Genomic DNA, 17,014 nt, shown 5'->3' on the forward strand with positions numbered 1-17,014 from the left:
CGTGAGCGACGCGGTGGTCTTTAATTTGTCGCTACATCAAACGCAAATTGATTATCAAACGGTGTCGCCGAGGACCGCTAAACGTTCGCCACTGCTCGTTAATCTCCATAAAACGTTTCTCTGGAGCGTGCGGCATGAGCGAGCGGCGTCGGCGTGTCATGAGTCGGACCCCCTGAATCATTAGCTCGTCGCGATCGTTTAGATTCGGAGCATTCGAACCGGGGCTGAAAATATTCCCGCGAAATCCGAAATCCACGAATGAAATTATACGTTGCAACTTCCGGCGTCGTCGCTGTGACAGAACAAAACGATCGAGAACCCAAACCGATTGCGATTACGGTTTACGACCCCGTTTTTCTCGATCATAACCCGACGAAACTATGCGCATGGGTTCGAAGGCTTATCGACAACCGAATCCGAAATTGGTTGTGTTCTCGATCGGTGCTCGCGACCGCCGGCGCGTTTCCTCTGCAAACGGGGCGTACGATTAAGGTCGGCCACCGGCGACTTTCCTTTTAATTAAGGGCAGCGCCGAAAAGCCAAAATTGGTCGGCGTTTCGCTAACCGCTCGATCTCTGTTGACCGTTACAGGGTGGCGGCGATGATTCGGACGAAGATACCCAGTGCGCCCTGAGCGAGAATTGGACGTTCGAGAAGAAAACGAGACGGTGGTCGCGCGTGTGCGAAGTGACGCAGGCGAACGTCGAGCGGCTGCAGGCGATCGCGGCGCAGACCGTGCAGTCCGAGGAGGACTCGCTGGAGGATCGTCTGGAAGCCGAAGAGGCCGAGGACACGATGCTGGACCCGCTCAGGTACAGCAGTTTGCCACCAGGAACCCTTCCCGACGAGATCAGCCCGCGATTTCGACGAACTGGTTCCGAGAGGCTGAAAGACGGCGCGAAGGCTTTCCTACGGCGGGTCGAGTCGCTCAAGTCCCGGCGACGGAAACATCAGAACCGGGATGGGATCGTGATCAGCGGCCCGCAGATCCTCGACGTGATGTCGATGCAGCAGAAGATGAAGGAGCTGAACTGCGTGGACGTGTCGCCGACGGGGCCGGCGCCGGTCTCGCTGAGCGAGCTCTCGGTCTCGGTGTCGGTGTCGCCGGTCCACGTGCCGGGCTCCCCGGTCACCCTGCCGGCATCTCCGTACCACCTGCCGCCCTCGCCGCTGACCAACGCGCCCAGCCCGTTCGGCGACGACTCCTCGAGCTACTGCTCGGACGGCTCCCAGGGTGGCGGCCCGACGCCCACGCCGACCCGCACCAAGATGAACAGGGCGCGGAGGTTCCTGCACCGCGGTCGCGAGGACCAAGGGGCGCTCAGCGACTCGGAGTGCCAGCCGACCAGCTGGCGTCACAGGTACTTCCGAGACGCGAACAGCAACCACGCGAAGGTCTTGGAGTACGTGAACGCCCACCCTCAGAGCCCCAAGGACTCGCCGAGCAAGAACGCGCCGATCGGCACCCGCGGCGGCAGCCTGAATCTGGGCAAGGAGTCGCAGAGGTACCGGGACAAGCTGACGCAGAGCCAGGACAGGTACAAGGAGGACAAGGTGGCCACGCTGAAGCGCGAGGACAAGCTGCACAAGAGTTTCAGGCATCGCGACGACTCGTTTAGGGACGGCAGCAAGCCTCTGTCCAAGGAGGTCGCCGTCTACAGGGAGAAGTCAAGGTCGAGGAATTCGGAGCTGGCCGGCAGTCAGGAGAGCAGTTCCACGGTGGCCAGTCGCGACTCCGATCAGGAAGAGGAGTCGCCCAGGCACAAGAGCACCGTCGTCAGGTGGCACAGTTTCCAAAGGGGATCTCTGTATCCCGATCCGTTGGACCCGCTCTGCCCCAGAGCCATGGCCTCGATGTCCTGCGGACAGCTCCTTGTTCTGAGGAAGCTGGCTCTGCTGAAGCTGACCGCTTGCATGGAACGATACTGTCCCACGCACCGCACCGGCTGGAACTGGGAGCTGCCCAAGTTCATCAGGAAGATCAAGTCGCCCGATTATAAGGACAAGACAGTATTCGGGGTCCCGTTGTTGCTCTCTCTGCAACGGACCGGGCAAGCCTTACCAAAGTGTATACAAATAGCTCTGAGATGGCTGAGAGCGAACGCGCTCGACCAGGTCGGCATCTTCAGGAAGAGCGGGGTCAGGTCGAGGATACAGAAGCTGAAGATGCTGACGGAGACCCTCGGTGACAACATCAACTTCGACGGCCAGCAGGCTTTCGATGTGGCTGACCTCGTGAAACAGTATTTCAGGGAGCTGCCGGAAGCTCTCCTGACGAACAAGCTCTCCGAGACGTTCATCGCTATCTTTCAACGTGAGTAGAATCATGCTCGTTTTTTTAATACGATACCGCTTGTTTATATTTATTTAGACGTCTCGATATTTTTGTTACAACGTATTCTTTGAAACGAAACATACGAGACCGGTCGTGTTTCCATCAGTCTAGGTTTAGTGTTTCAACTGTGCGCTTAACCCTTTCGCAACGGCAGCTCCATCCGCCGAAGTACCGTCACCGAACGGAAACTCGCTCCGGAAATATGCACAGTGCGCGTGGTTCATGTATATATGTTGTTCTAAGTCTTAAATATTGGGTTGGGGAATAAGTTCGTAGCGTTTTTATTTGAAGGCGATTTTCTTTGTTGTTTTCGTTAAGCACGTGAGGCACCCAGGCTCCCAATATTTCGGCAAATCCCATTGAACGAAGATGATTGAGAATCGTTTTATGATCCAGTTCATTTTTTCGACCAATTCACGACTTGTTTGGTGACCGTCCTCCTTCGAAAGTACTTTGAGACGCTCTTCGTCGAATTCAGAAGGTCTTCCGCTGCGGGGCGTGTCGTCGACGTCAAAATCGCCATTTTTGAACTTCGCAAACCATTTCCGCGCTGTAGACTCGTCTATCACACCTTCTCCGTATACGTTGCAAATGTTCCGGGCTGCTTCGGCAGCTTTTTGGTCTCGATGAAAAGCGAAGAAGAGAAGGTGTCGAAAATGTTGCTCTTTACTTCCTGGATATTCCATTTCTAAGCCTCAAAAGTAATAAAAAATTAAATTACTCAAAAAGACGATTAGCACAGTTTTGTAGAGCAGAAAGAGCTATATCGAATGAATATTATACACTTTGTAAAACAGCAAAAAATCATCGTAAAATGAAAGAAAATATAAAAACGCTACGAACTTATTCCCCAACCTAATAATAACTGTGCTGAATAAAACAATCATTGCTCTAACGTAACAAGTATATTTACATTTTTCATTTAAAAAGACTTACAAAATTATAGGTAACATAGGTATTTATATAATTCCAAAGCCCAACGATTAAATATTTAATATAATTAATAACGAGACAAAAATGATTAAAATATATATATAACAATATGTAAAAACTAATAATATAATTTTGTGCGATATATTTGAAAGCAAGGATCTATACAAAGACCAACATCGCAATCTTTGCACTCGTACCGCGAATCCGTTCTTTTATCATTTTTGCTACAAATTACACATCCCCGTCTTCTATATACACTTCATTTCGATGCCGCATATACAGGGTAATATCTCGCAAACCTGAAATGAGAAGTTCCTGGGATCATTTGAAGTAACTTTTTCCTTAGCGAAAATGCAACCCGTGGCTTTGTTCACGAATTATTAACGAAAGATACTGACCAATGAGAGGCGAGCTCGCCTAGCGCTTGGCGGCCGAGCCAACGAGCGCACGAATCCCAGTTCCGCTCATTGGCTCGGCCGCCTTGCGCCAGTATATCTCACCTCTCATTGGTCACCCTTTTTCGTTAATAACTCGTAAACAAAGCCGTGGATTGCATTTTCGCCAAGGACAAACTTACTTCAAATCACCTCAGGAACCTCCCATTCTCGGATTGCGACACATTTTTGGGACACCCTGTACGCGGCGCTCGGCGCGAAAGGGTTAATACGAACATTGTCGAGTTTTCGGTCGAGTTGATAGAAAGTTCGTTTGACAGAGGTGATAATTAGTGGTTGGTTAACCGCGAGGATCCACGGGAACGTTACAGATGTACCTGTTGAGCTGCGACCAGACGCAGTGCAATGCCTTCTGTTGCTTCTGCCGGACGAGCATCGGGAGGCGTTGGAAACTCTGCTCGATTTCTTGAACCACGTAGCGAGCAACGCTCCCTACAACCAAATGACAGCCTCGAACCTGGCCGTGTGCCTGGCACCGAGCCTGTTCCACTTCAACCACAGCAACACGAACGTGACCAACAGGTCGAGCAGCGTATCGCCACGTAGAAGAAAGACCGTGGGCATTCCCGATCAGAGGGAACTGTCGGAAAACAAAGCCGCTCACGACTGTCTTCTGTATCTGGTCAAGATGCATCGTGAATTATTCATGGTGAGTGCCTCGATGCCGAACGTCCAGGTCGTTCGGGAGAGGAGCGTCATCCGTCGTCTCTAAAACCCCCCGATTGCGATCGTGCTTGAATCCAATATACCCGAACACGTTCTCACGAGAGAGCCGAGGCTGCTCTCGTCTCGGCGTACACCGAATAATCGTATTCGTTCTCTGTTCGCTCGGTTGTATCAGGTCTCCTCGGATATGTTGACGCAGTGTCATTTCAATTACATGGAAGAAAGCGTACCGGTCGCCTTGGAGGAGCTTGGATCCGAGCTGAAGCAGGACTGGAGGGGATATCTTTATGCCTGCACCACAGCTTTATTGAAGGAGGCGCGTGAAAAGTGAGTCCGATAACAGCATCCTCTCTCGACTCTTTCAATTTAGCCGAGGCTCCTCGCGGCTCTAGCGTAAAAGAGAGAACCAGACGGCGCACTAAAACTCTTTTCCCTTACTAAAATACGAGGGTCAGTCAGTAAATAAGTTAGCCACCGAGAGAAAAAAAAGAATCGTTTCTACTGCCAGCATAAAACCCGCTACCACTTTTCCAACGCGGCTCCCTAGCATCCGCGAACGCGCTTGGACGTAATGGGGGGACCAATTTGCGGAACGCATTTTCCAAAGAATTTCGCGGCGCCGCATTCTTGACACCGTTCTAAGGTCGTCGCTTCGACCAAGGTTTTCACTTATTCTCGAACGATTACCATCGTAATCATTCGCCGCGGCTATTCTCGGGTGGTTCGCCGTTTAATAATCGTACGAGATTAAATTGTATCCTTAGTCTTCCATTCACCATCTTATCAGGAACAAAGTTTCTTCTTGTTCGTCGCTAGACTGCGTATTTTATGCGTCCGCGTACGAATCGACCGGATGAAGTACCAAACGATGAAGACATTAGAGGAGAGAATTGAAAAACACTCGTTGCTTGAACATTGTTTAGATGCCGAGGATGGGTCAGCGTGAACAACCCAGCCGACAGCTCCGTGGAAATGGCGTACAAGAAAGTGGGAGATGGACATCCTTTGCGGTTATGGCGAGTGTCGACGGAAGTGGAGGCTCCACCGAACGAGCTTCTTCATCGTGTTCTAAGAGAAAGGCACATCTGGGACCCGCAGCTGTTGAAATATAGACTAGTTGTCAAACTGGACAGCAACGTGGAGGTCTTTCAATACGCTACTGGGAACATGAGTCCTCTTCCTGCTAGGGATTACTGCGTACTAAGGTAGCTTGTTGTTCTAGACACGTTCTCTAATTAGCGATACTAATCGGAATAAAAATCGCATCAAGCCTGTAAACTGTGTAATTACGTTTTACATAGATCCTGGCGAAACGATCTTCCCAAGGGGGCCTGCGTGATCGTAGAAACGTCCGTGGAACATCCGGACGCTCCTGTCATGCTTGGCGGAACACGTGGCATTGTTTTGGCCTCGCGTTATCTTATCGAGCCCTGCGGCAGCGGTAAATCACGGATCATGCATCTCTCCAGAGTGGACACAAAGTTAGTATCTTTTCTTTATATTTGTACGCTACATGAAAAATGATTAACCCTTAGCGCTCCGTTGGCTCCGCTATGGAGACATCCGTCGTTTGTTCCGTAAATCCGAAGGCTCTGCTGCGGAGTCCAATGTTTTTAGCATGATTACACCGAAGATGCTATGTTTTTGTCGACGTTGACAATTGTTATTTGTAGTGAAAACGTGCTTAGCGTGTGTACCATTACGATTAAAACATTTTTTGCCCATTTTTATACTTAGCAACATAAAATGAATAAAATCAAACGCTTTCACAAGGACGTGCAATCTCTTCCGCTCAAAATAAGACTTCCTTTATCTCAGTCGCTTTGCTCCAAAAATGTGCCGGAGTTGCCGGTAGTGATATTTTTCAGAAAAACGCTGTTCAACTTTATTTTAGAACGTCTAAAGAATATTTACTAATTTTTAATTTAATTTAATTATTGATCGAGCCGTTTCCAATGAAGATCAACAATAAAAGAAATTCTGGCAAACTCACGCAAAAGATATTTTTGTTTCGATAATTCCGTATCCAAACAGAATTCAACAGACGATTCGCGATGCTAATTTTATAATAAATCGCGTCAAAGAACACGAGGGATATATTTATTTAAGAATTGTGAAGAATATCGTTAATAGTAAATTTACCCATTTCGATGAGGATGCATTTGCTGCTTGGAAATTTCGGTCACAATTCACGATGTCGATGCACTGACCTCGCACAATGTTAAGTAGATGCCATTACGATTAAAACATTTTTTGCCCATTTTTATACTTAGCAACATAAAATGAATAAAATCAAACGCTTTCACGAGGACGTGTAATCTTCTCCGCTCAAAATAAGACTTCCTTTATCTCAGGCGCTTTGCTCCAAAAATGTGCCAAAGGGAAATATCGCGAAGAAATGTCTCGCAGTTGAAATAGCTTCGAATGCAAAGGGTCCGACGTTAAGGAAATTCAAAGATTAAACGAAAAGGAAGTTAAAAGATTTCTAATAGTTTATTTAACGAATGTTGTTCGCGCTGTTGCAGAGGACGCACACCGGAATGGTACAACAAGAGCTACGGCCACCTCGCTGCCCTTCACCTTAGTAAAATTCGCAACTCCTTCAAGCACACGACGGATGGTCCCGAGAGCAAAGTCTGAGAGGAGGCTACCGTGCAACGATCGCCGTTGCACGGTCCTTACACGACTCTGCAGGATCCGGATTCGCAGGATCTGCACCAGGACCGCAGGATCGAGCTGCGACAGGCCGCGCCGACCATAAACGAGGAATAGACGATAATGAGAATACACAATAAACTCGCGATCGAATATATAAACCCCGTCGATGATTCGTCACGAGCGTGTTCGTGAACGACAGGAGAAATGATCTATATACTATTGAGCTTTAATCGATGTCAAAAGAAATTCCCGCGGAAGCCTGAAATGTTTAGCGTGTAGCTGTCGAATCGCTGACTAAACCCTGACCCAGGGGGGCAACAATTAATCGTTAGAGCGTAATAATAAACGAGGAGATTCTCTGTGCGAAGCTTCATTGTCCAAGGATCTTGCCGTCCAGTGATCGCGAGCGTTGAAAAAGGCAGGACACACCGGCGTTAATGAAGAAACGAAGAGGCAAGAAAAGCTAATAATATATATATACACATATATATATATGTTTTCCGTGTACCTAGAGAGTAACGCTTTATTTTTGCAAGTAGTCCGATGTTGTCGTTACTCCGAGATTCCAAACAGGAAGCACGCAGGAAATGTATTCCGGTGTTTCGCTGATAAGAATGGCTACGCTTGGTGTCGCCACGATGATCGTGAGAAGCGCGGAGGCGCGAGAAATGAAGACATATGAATATTTTTTCGATCGTGATCGCTGAAATCCGCGTATGTTCCCCGTCGCGCGCGCGATCATTGCAATCTCACCAAAATAGCGTCACGGATTCTGTATGTGTACCAGGAGGCAAGGAGGAGTCGCGCGCGCGCGCAAACGTGTATTCACACCGGTTAGGATATAAGAGCTCGACATTTTGTATGTTTCTTTCGGACCAAATGCCAATTTTTCTATTGTACCCGTACCATATCATATGCGCCGTCATATCGTCGTCGAGGATGGTTATTTTAGAAGTGATTTTATTTTGTAAATGTGAACACAAAACTTAGGGCGAGCGGCGTCGCGTAATGTATCGCGTAGTATACATATACACGTACATATATATATGTGCCGCACGTACACGTGTGTATTCTATTTATAAACAGTGTTGCGACGTTTTAACGATCGATCGGAACGCGTGCACGGTGTTCAACGTCGATCGTGCGATCTCGTGTCGCGTTTCGGTCGTGATCATCTCGTCGCGGTTAAACCCCCTGCCTCTACCACCACCACCACCACCACCACCACCAACAACAACAACACCAACACCACCAACACCGCCGCCACCGCCACCACGCTCCTATAATTAACCCGATTAATCGAGCAATGCGAAAGGATTTTGAGTAAATGTCTAAGTCTACGAGGAACCCGGCCGCCGCGTGGCCTGGTCGGGGACTCTTTTAATTAAGCAACCGTAATTGTCACTCGTAACGATGTTAAAGCGTTGATACCGTCATAGAGAGTCTATTGTTAATCGTCTGCCTGACAGAAGAATTTGTGAACGTTGATCGAGCCGGTGATTTCCGAAGGATTTGACTTTCTCGGTGGTTCCTTCATTCTATTCTAATTGTCGCAGTCTCGTTCTCGGCCAGTCGAGCATTTAGAACGATTGTACTTGGGTATATCGTTGTTCGGGATACGTTCGCGCATGTTACACGCGATTACACGCATATAGGGACCACTCACGTTCGGACCCCGGAAACAGGAAACGACCTGGAGAATAATACACCTCATCGAATCGAATTATGAATGTATTTTAACATAATACTAGTCACTTAAAGTTAGCAGAAAAATTATGGAATTACGATATAAGTGTATAGATTTTTATTCTACAGAACGTTACGTCAAGAATATTTAATTATTATTATTATTATTATTACCATTATTATTATCATTACTATTATTACTATTATTATTACTATTATTATTACTATTATTATTATTATTATTATTGACATAAAGTAATTATATGGAAGAAATATATGATATTTTTGTGTCCAAAAAACGCCAGTAGGAACACGAGAATGAATGCGCGTGTGCAAAAGAGGAAAAACAAAGAGAGAGTGAGAGAAAGAATGAAAGAGTTTGAATGTTCTTCGTTATTTGTAACGATATATGATCGTCTTTATTCTTGTAATCCGTGTTTCAATAGAATGTAAATATGTATATTATACAATAATGAAACACAATTATATACTCATTAAACGACATCGTTTTATTTTCTACACCTTGCATTTGGACCATTTAATTACACCTTCATCGACGCTTTGTCGCTAGACTGCGGATCTCACGCATTTACGATAAAACCGACTTGATCGAAGAGAATAAAATTTGGAATATTTGTATATTGCGTAAATCTCTTATGAAAAATTATTTAAAAAAAAGAAAAGACGTTTCAATCGGGCTTCTGTACAATTAACTTGGAGAATTTTGATTTCCTATAAAGATCCGCAGCCTATTTATTACCATATTCATTACCGGGACGAGTAATACGCCTGGGAATGGTTTAACACGTTTCGATTTGTTTAGTCGATACCTCCAGTTACCAGGAATTGGTTGCCGGAGTCCAACTTCCGTTTTCATTGCAGCGAACTTGTCATTCCGCGACCGGATCGTTGAAAGTACGTTGCCGCGTCGTTAACCCGGAAGGTTCGAGTTTGTTTCGCGTCTGCCACGTGTCTGGTATTTCGATTATATCGTTAAATAAATAAACATCTTGTGACAGGGAAATAATAAGTGGCGTTAGGTTATCTCAGCGTTGGATCATCGAGAACCGGCTTATAGTTCGTTCGATCGACTGGGATTATTGTAAAGTTTGCGCTCGCGTACAAGAGGTAACCTGTTTTCTTATTTATCAATTTGACAACATTTCGCAAAGTTGCATTATTCGAAGTACATAACGACGTTTGAACTTTTAACGCGTGTACGTAGTCAAGGAAGTTACATTTAAGAGGAGATACGAAACAAGAAAATCGACATTTTCAGCAAAGTCTTATTGGAGAATGATAACAGATTGTAACAATTCTCAAAGATTTATTTATATTTAATTGTAACAAGGCAACGCATAAATCTCTGTTTCGCAACGTACTTCGCAAACTAAAGTTTGACATTCGTTAAGGTTGATATTTTCCCAAAACCGCGGTTAAATCGTGTTTTAACCCCTTAACTCGTACGCTCGAGTTAATTCGAGCGTGCTGAACAGGCCAAACTGTGCACACTCGAGCGGCGTTGTATTTTATGCTGCTATAATTTTTCACACTCGAATATAATCGAGAATTGAAAGTAACAATGTGAAAGCAAAGGAAAAAAATCGTTTTATTGATATTTATCATTTACATGGGATTGTAAGCTTATTTATTATATTATATTATATATATTATATTATATTATATTTTATATATAAAATATAATATAGTATATGTAATATATATTATATATTATATAACATATTATACATATATTATATTATATATATATATATATATATATATATATATATATATATATATATATATATATATATATATTTATTATTATAACACTTATTTATTCAAGAATAAAATATAGCCTTCTCCCATGGAACGAATTTACATTTTAAAAAATTGATTTTTTTACTGGTATTTTTCAAAAAAAAAACTGTGCGTTAAGGGGTTAAACCGTCGAGCGGATAAAAATAGTAAAGTCATTGTAGGCACGTAATTCACTCGAGAAATGGAAATACGTATAAATTTCGTCCACGATTTCGGTCACAAATTTGATCGACACGTGCAGTCGCAAAAACCGCGATGCCGCGGTCCGATGAAGGTTCGATGGTTTTACGGGGTCGCTTTGTTTCAAGTTTCCAAGAAAATGGTCCGGCTACACGTGAAGAAAGGCGAGGAGAGCCAGTTTCTATACGACACACGCGCGGAGGCCCTGGTTGAGGACGTTATATACGACATTACTATTATTTACAACGGCAGGCTGAAGATTTCCAGAATATGTTATGGTAATGATCCTACCCCTCCGCGCGGTTCGGCCGGTTGAGAAAGTGCTTCGGAAAGATGACATCTAATAGCGTGCAAAGAAACGCCGGGTTGTCTGGAAAGTTGCGCTTTATTTACAAGGAGGACGTAAGTTAAGTGGCATGCGTTGTCTCGGTGTAACGGCGTACAACGCGTTATTACCGTTCCGAGCCGTGCGAGCCGAACCTGTACGATTTTATCGAGGCATTACCCGCAGGCTTTTCGAATGCCAATGATTTCATCGACGATAACCAAGTTATGTATCCTTTCGTTTATTTTCGAATTCTACTATTACTCTAATGACGCGGCTTTTAATGCCGCGCGGATCACGAGTAATTTGGGGGAACGTTCTCCCATTCTTTCTTTCTTTTCGTTTCGTTTTTCGTTCTGCTCGACTTCGGTCGACTGCTTGTTTTTCCCCCGGCCGAGAAATTTCTATACAGTCTCGGGCTATTGTTCGACCTTCTCAAGGCTGAATTATAAGTCGATGGAAATATTCCAGTCTCTTGCCCTGTCGCTTCGTTCGTTTTTTGCGAGATTATCAAGGGTGGCGTGGATAGCGTGCGATAATTGAAAATAATCAGAGAATACGATGAATCGGAACAAAATATATTCCAAATTAGCAATTTTTCGATATACCTAATTTATTAGATGTCGTTCTTTCATACTTGCAAAATTTATAAGCGTGAACTCCGAACATTGATAATACATGTAATGTACATACTTTTACAAATGTTTCTCGTAATATGAGAGAAAAATTGTATATCATTGTTTTAGCAGTTGAAAGAATCTATTCGGAGGGAAAGTAGTAATTTATAACAGATTATCGCTGCTAATGGAAGAAAAATGTTGCGTCCTTGCCAAAGGGCAATTACAACCCTCGGCCGGGCAATGAATTACAGACAAAGTGACCAGTCCGAAGACCCATCGAGAAATATCGCAGTTTCCAATAAATCCCTTAACGTTCCGGGATGACTAAGGTTTCTAGACCGAATATTTACGAGAGAAGTCCATTAACGATTATCTCGAAGACGACTGGCCCGTGTCTAATAATAATCGCGTGTGTGAGAAGAATTAGGGGTGCAAGTTCCTAACACCTACTCCGTCTACCTATAATGTCGCGTTAACAGAAGATAATAATGATAATAAACATTCGTTGATGTCGGTGATTTTATGCGCGTAAGTGTCGCAACAATAATGAGACATGTCGAAAAGAAATGGTACAGAGCTATATTGTTATTTAATGATCGTATCGATACCGACTGAGTAGAAAAATATAATATTTTACCATTATAAATATCAAGTTAATAGTATCTAGCTACTTTTCATTATTATTATTGCCGGTGAGATATTCAATTTAAGTATTGCTATAATAGATTTTCCGACACAATGAGGAATTTATGGCACAAAATTTATTCACAATTTCGAAATTATTTTTAGTTAATTGCAATTGAAAGAATGTCTATATACTATATTAATATACTATATTAATATAATATTATACTATAAATTATTAACTAATTATAATATATATATATTATAATATAATTTAATTATTAACTAATTATACTATATTATACTATATTATTATACTATATTATTATACTATATTAATATAATATTATTATATTATATTATATATATTATTATATAATATACTATATTAATATAGTATATATAAAGTATATAATATTTTACGATTATAAATATCAAGTTAATAGCTATTTTTCATTATTATTATCGTCGGTGAGATATTTAATTTAAGTATTGTCAAAACAGATTTTCCAATGAGGAATTTATGGCACAAAATTTATTCATAATTTCTAAACTATTTTTAGTCAATTGCAATTAAAAGAATGTCCACGTAATTGTTAAGTGTACAGAATGTACCATAGCATATGGAAGTTGCTTTAGGAAATCATCCGTTCGACCCGACTTAAAAATTGCAGGCATTTTCTACGAATCGGATAAATTCGTTTCGCTATTTTTGCGCACCCCATCTACTCCCGAAGCGCGTCCCACACGTTATGGCGCATCCTGTACGACACCCCGTCATCGGGCTTTAGCGTTAATCGATGCATTTGCGTTCCCAACAAAATAGAAATCGAGGAGCTAGCGAAGCATGGCACTATGCTGCCTGCTAACATGATGGGCCTCGCAGACGAGCAGGTAGAGGAGCTGAAGCTCAAGGACGAGTGGGGCGAGAAGTGTGTACCGATGGGCGGATGGACTTTTAACAAGGACGTTATCGGTACGTGAAACCATATTAAGGAGAGTGCCTAGTCTCGAACGAGCCATAGACAGGTTGCCAGCGTGTTTTACGCCGGCCCGTACGCCGCGGATGCAAATGCAACTTATCGGGAACGGAGTGTACAATGCTGTCGAGGAATTGGCTCACCGTGATTTTTCTTGCTTCGAATGGGCTTGTAATCGTCGCGTTAATTGCTCGACTCAGAGGGTTTCCGTGTTTCAGGCCGCAGGAACGGCAAACAGCCTAATGCAAAGATGCGGGAGGTCTTGAACAAAACGATCGAAGAAGCACGAGCCATGGTTTCGAAGGTAATTTCTCATGTCTCGCGTTCGTGATAAATTCCCTCGCCTCTATGGCGCGTTCATTGCTTTTCTAAAATTACCATTCCTTCGAACGCAGAAGTTGGTCCAGCAAGATAAATTGGCCACGCAGAAAATTGTCCAAGAGGCTCTGGACATTTTGAGGGGCGCCGTGACCATCGTTTATCCCATGGGACTTCCGCCTCATGACGTGATTCGCCAAGAATTCGAGAACACCGAGGACCTTGGCGGCACTCAGGCTTCCCTCGAGGTGATCCCGATGATCGCGTAGCGTGCAGATTAAGTCGCGCTTCGGAAGATTTCATACTTTAACATAAAACCTGCCTAAAATGTGGACAAACGAGAATCGTGGTTTGCAAATATACATACATATACATACATGTCCCAAAAACGTCTCACAATCCGGAAATGGCGGGTTCCTCGGATCATTTGAAGCAACTTCTTCCTTTACAAAAATGTTCTCCGAGGCACCGTTAACGAGTTATTAACGAAAAACAGTGGCCAATAAGAATCGAGTACGGCTGACGCGAGGCGGCCCAGCCAACCAGCGCACGAAGCCCAGTGCCGCTCATTGGCTCGGCCGCCTAGCGCCAGCTGATCTCGCTTCTCATTGGTCAGCGTTTTTCGTTAATAACTCGTTAACGATGCCTCGGAGAAAATTTTTGTAAAGGAAAAAGTTGCTTCAAATGACCCGACGAACCCGCCACTTTCGGATTGCGAGACATTTTTGGGACACCCTGTATATGTACGCGTGGTACGCGGATTCGTTTGCTCGCCGACGGCCGACGGTCAACGACCGACGGATAGTCGATCACGTCTATCTTTGTTTAATCTCCTCGCGTCGAGATCGTTCGCAGCCAGACGGCAACTAATTGCACTAACAAACTTCGATCTCCAGTGACGGTGATCTGCACGGTTTACGATTTAACGGACAGTCGCGGATAGCTCCCAGGCTCGTAGATGCGATCTTTGGATAGGGAAACCCCGTGTCGTTCTTCATCTCGAGACGCCTATGGCTAACTCGAACAGCCACTACGCTGCAGTACGAAGTACGACCAAGGTACTGTGCGCCCGCCAGAAGAAGGCACAGAGCGTGTTTACATTCCCAATTCTGACGCAGTCCGCTGTCCCTCCTATGCGATCGAATATTGGCCGAAGACCGTGACGAAGATCAACGCTACGCGACCCGCCGTTCACATTCATCACTGCCTGTGATCATAAGAATGACAACGAACTGCGACAGAAATGGGAATGTAAACACGCTATGTCTTTTTCTGACGAACACGCGGTACAGTAATGTCTCTCTAATTGACGCCCAGATTGACCACAAAAATGGACAATTTGGGAAGAGGAGTTACGATTGTTCGAGCCTTCCGGTTCGTTTTTATAATTGTGGACAATTATATTATATTATATTATATTAATATTATATTATATTATATTATATTATATTATATTATATTATATTATATTATATTATATTATATTATATTATATTATATTATATTATATTAATATTATATTATATTATATTATATTATATTATATTATATTATATTATATTATATTATATTATATTATATTATATTATATTAATATTATATTATATTATATTATATTATATTATATTATATTATATTATATTATATTATATATATATATATATATATATATATATATATTATATTAATCTGAGCATCAGTAAGGGAGACATTACTGTACATGAGCCGTGCAGTCAACATCCGTCCATAACGGTCTTATCCGCGACACCGAAGGTCCGAAGAAGAATATTTGTTAGGACTCACCGATTACTTGCTTCTTATCGCTTATTATCAGCGACTGCTTGTGTTCTAAACTTTGCTTCTCTCTCGCACTCGAGTTAACCAGAGTTTACAAAGCAAATGATCTTTTCGGTACAAACTACGGCCTACGCGACTATGCGACTGTACGCGACAGAGTTTCCATCTGCCGGCGGCATAGGGGCGCTCCTCGCGCCGTCAAACCTCTCATTTCTACTGAGAGGCTAACACCGAAGTGTCACAATTTCTAGGTAAACAATCGCTTGTTTTAATGTAATAACGTTTAAAATTACTTAATCTATACTTGCGGTAAACCCAACAAGTACTAATTTTCTTCCTCGCGGCAAAAACGTCGACAACTTCGGTTCTCATTTCTTTTTTTTTTTTTTTGACAATTGCACAGTTCTGAGAAAAATTGAGCGCACTGCTTGCGTTAGTATCTTACCAAGGAATTAATATCAAAATGACGTGGTATTTTCATTTTTGAGATATCTTCAATTTTTCGATTTTTTCTTTGGTTTTCCATTTTTAATATCCACAGCTTGTAACCGAAAAATCTGAAAAAATTCTATAATATGCGGCTCGATGTCCAAAATAGGCCACATTTTTTACAAAATTTTAAAAACCCACCGAAGGTGAGAAATGGACGGGAAAGCGCGCAATCTGATCGATTAAAACAGCCGAATGCATCGATTAAAACAAAAGAGAATCGATTGTTTACAAATTTGCGCATGAGATTTCTTCTGAAACGTGCGCTTCACGGTTGCAGGTAATGGACGTGCAATTGGCGCAACTATGGTTTTCGGGCAAAGAAATGTTACCAGGGAAGAAGATTAAAGACTACGTGGGAGCGAACGAGAAAACACGAATTATCGTGAAATTACAAAAAAGAGGGGGCGGTAGACCAGCGCGTGAACCGGTGATGTCGGAGGACGAACGTAAACATCTGATGCTCCACGCCTACAAAAGACAGGAGCAGCTGAAGGTAAGTAGAAATTGTCTTCTGTCAGTAAAGTTGTGTTCTTTATTAACAACGGAATGCAGAGTAACAAACTAAAATTTATCGAATAAATCGCGTTTATACAATCGCACTCGAAGTGCAGGAACAGATCAATCACCTAATATATATTTTGTCGCCAAACCCTGTTATCATTCCTGTATCACGCCCAACGTTATCGATCAACTTCTAAGTCCACAAACTTGGGTTTTGTGTAGGTTGCAAAACCCTGTTATCATTTTCGCGTCACTCTCGACGTTACCGATCAGTTACTAAATTCACAGCTTGGGATTTGTACAGATTACAAAACCCTGTTATCATTTTCGCGTCACTCTCGACGTTATCGATCAGTTACTAAATTCACAAACATAGGATCTTTACAGATTGCAAAACCCTGTTATCATCTTCGCGTCACTCTCGACGTTACCGATCAGTTACTAAATTCACAGACATAGGATCTGTACAGATTTCAAAACCCTGTTATCATCTTCGCGTCACTCTCGACGTTACCGATCAGTTACTAAATTCACAGACATAGGATCTGTACAGATTTCAAAACCCTGTTATCATCTTCGCGTCACTCTCGACGTTACCGATCAGTTACTAAATTCACAGA

The 17,014-nt window shown here is 43.3% G+C and overlaps 2 protein-coding genes across 4 annotated transcripts in view; both read left to right on the forward strand.

The window, feature by feature from the left end:
- Positions 1–9,235, forward strand: part of cv-c (RhoGTPase activating protein) — a 550,236-nt gene extending 541,001 nt beyond the window's left edge. For all 3 annotated transcript variants that reach the window (XM_033472618.2, XM_076523451.1, XM_076523452.1), the window contains 6 exons: positions 592–2,314; positions 4,035–4,372; positions 4,565–4,716; positions 5,313–5,594; positions 5,691–5,870; positions 6,915–9,235. In XM_033472618.2, the coding sequence (XP_033328509.2) occupies positions 592–2,314; positions 4,035–4,372; positions 4,565–4,716; positions 5,313–5,594; positions 5,691–5,870; positions 6,915–7,029 (2,790 nt within the window). In that variant the 3' untranslated portion in view covers positions 7,030–9,235. The remainder of the gene's footprint in view (positions 1–591; positions 2,315–4,034; positions 4,373–4,564; positions 4,717–5,312; positions 5,595–5,690; positions 5,871–6,914) is intronic.
- Positions 9,236–9,282: 47 nt separating this feature from the next.
- Positions 9,283–16,458, forward strand: LOC117221742 (cilia- and flagella-associated protein 298). The gene is made up of 6 exons (XM_076523549.1): positions 9,283–9,861; positions 10,866–11,015; positions 13,133–13,282; positions 13,505–13,590; positions 13,682–13,852; positions 16,171–16,458. The coding sequence occupies exons 2-6, from the start codon at positions 10,877–10,879 to the stop codon at positions 16,456–16,458; spliced, it is 834 nt and encodes a 277-aa protein (XP_076379664.1). The 5' UTR covers positions 9,283–9,861; positions 10,866–10,876.
- The last annotated feature ends 556 nt before the right edge of the window (positions 16,459–17,014 follow it).

The sequence above is a fragment of the Megalopta genalis genome, chromosome 7 (genome assembly GCF_051020955.1).
Source record: "Megalopta genalis isolate 19385.01 chromosome 7, iyMegGena1_principal, whole genome shotgun sequence".
NCBI lineage: Eukaryota > Metazoa > Arthropoda > Insecta > Hymenoptera > Halictidae > Megalopta > Megalopta genalis.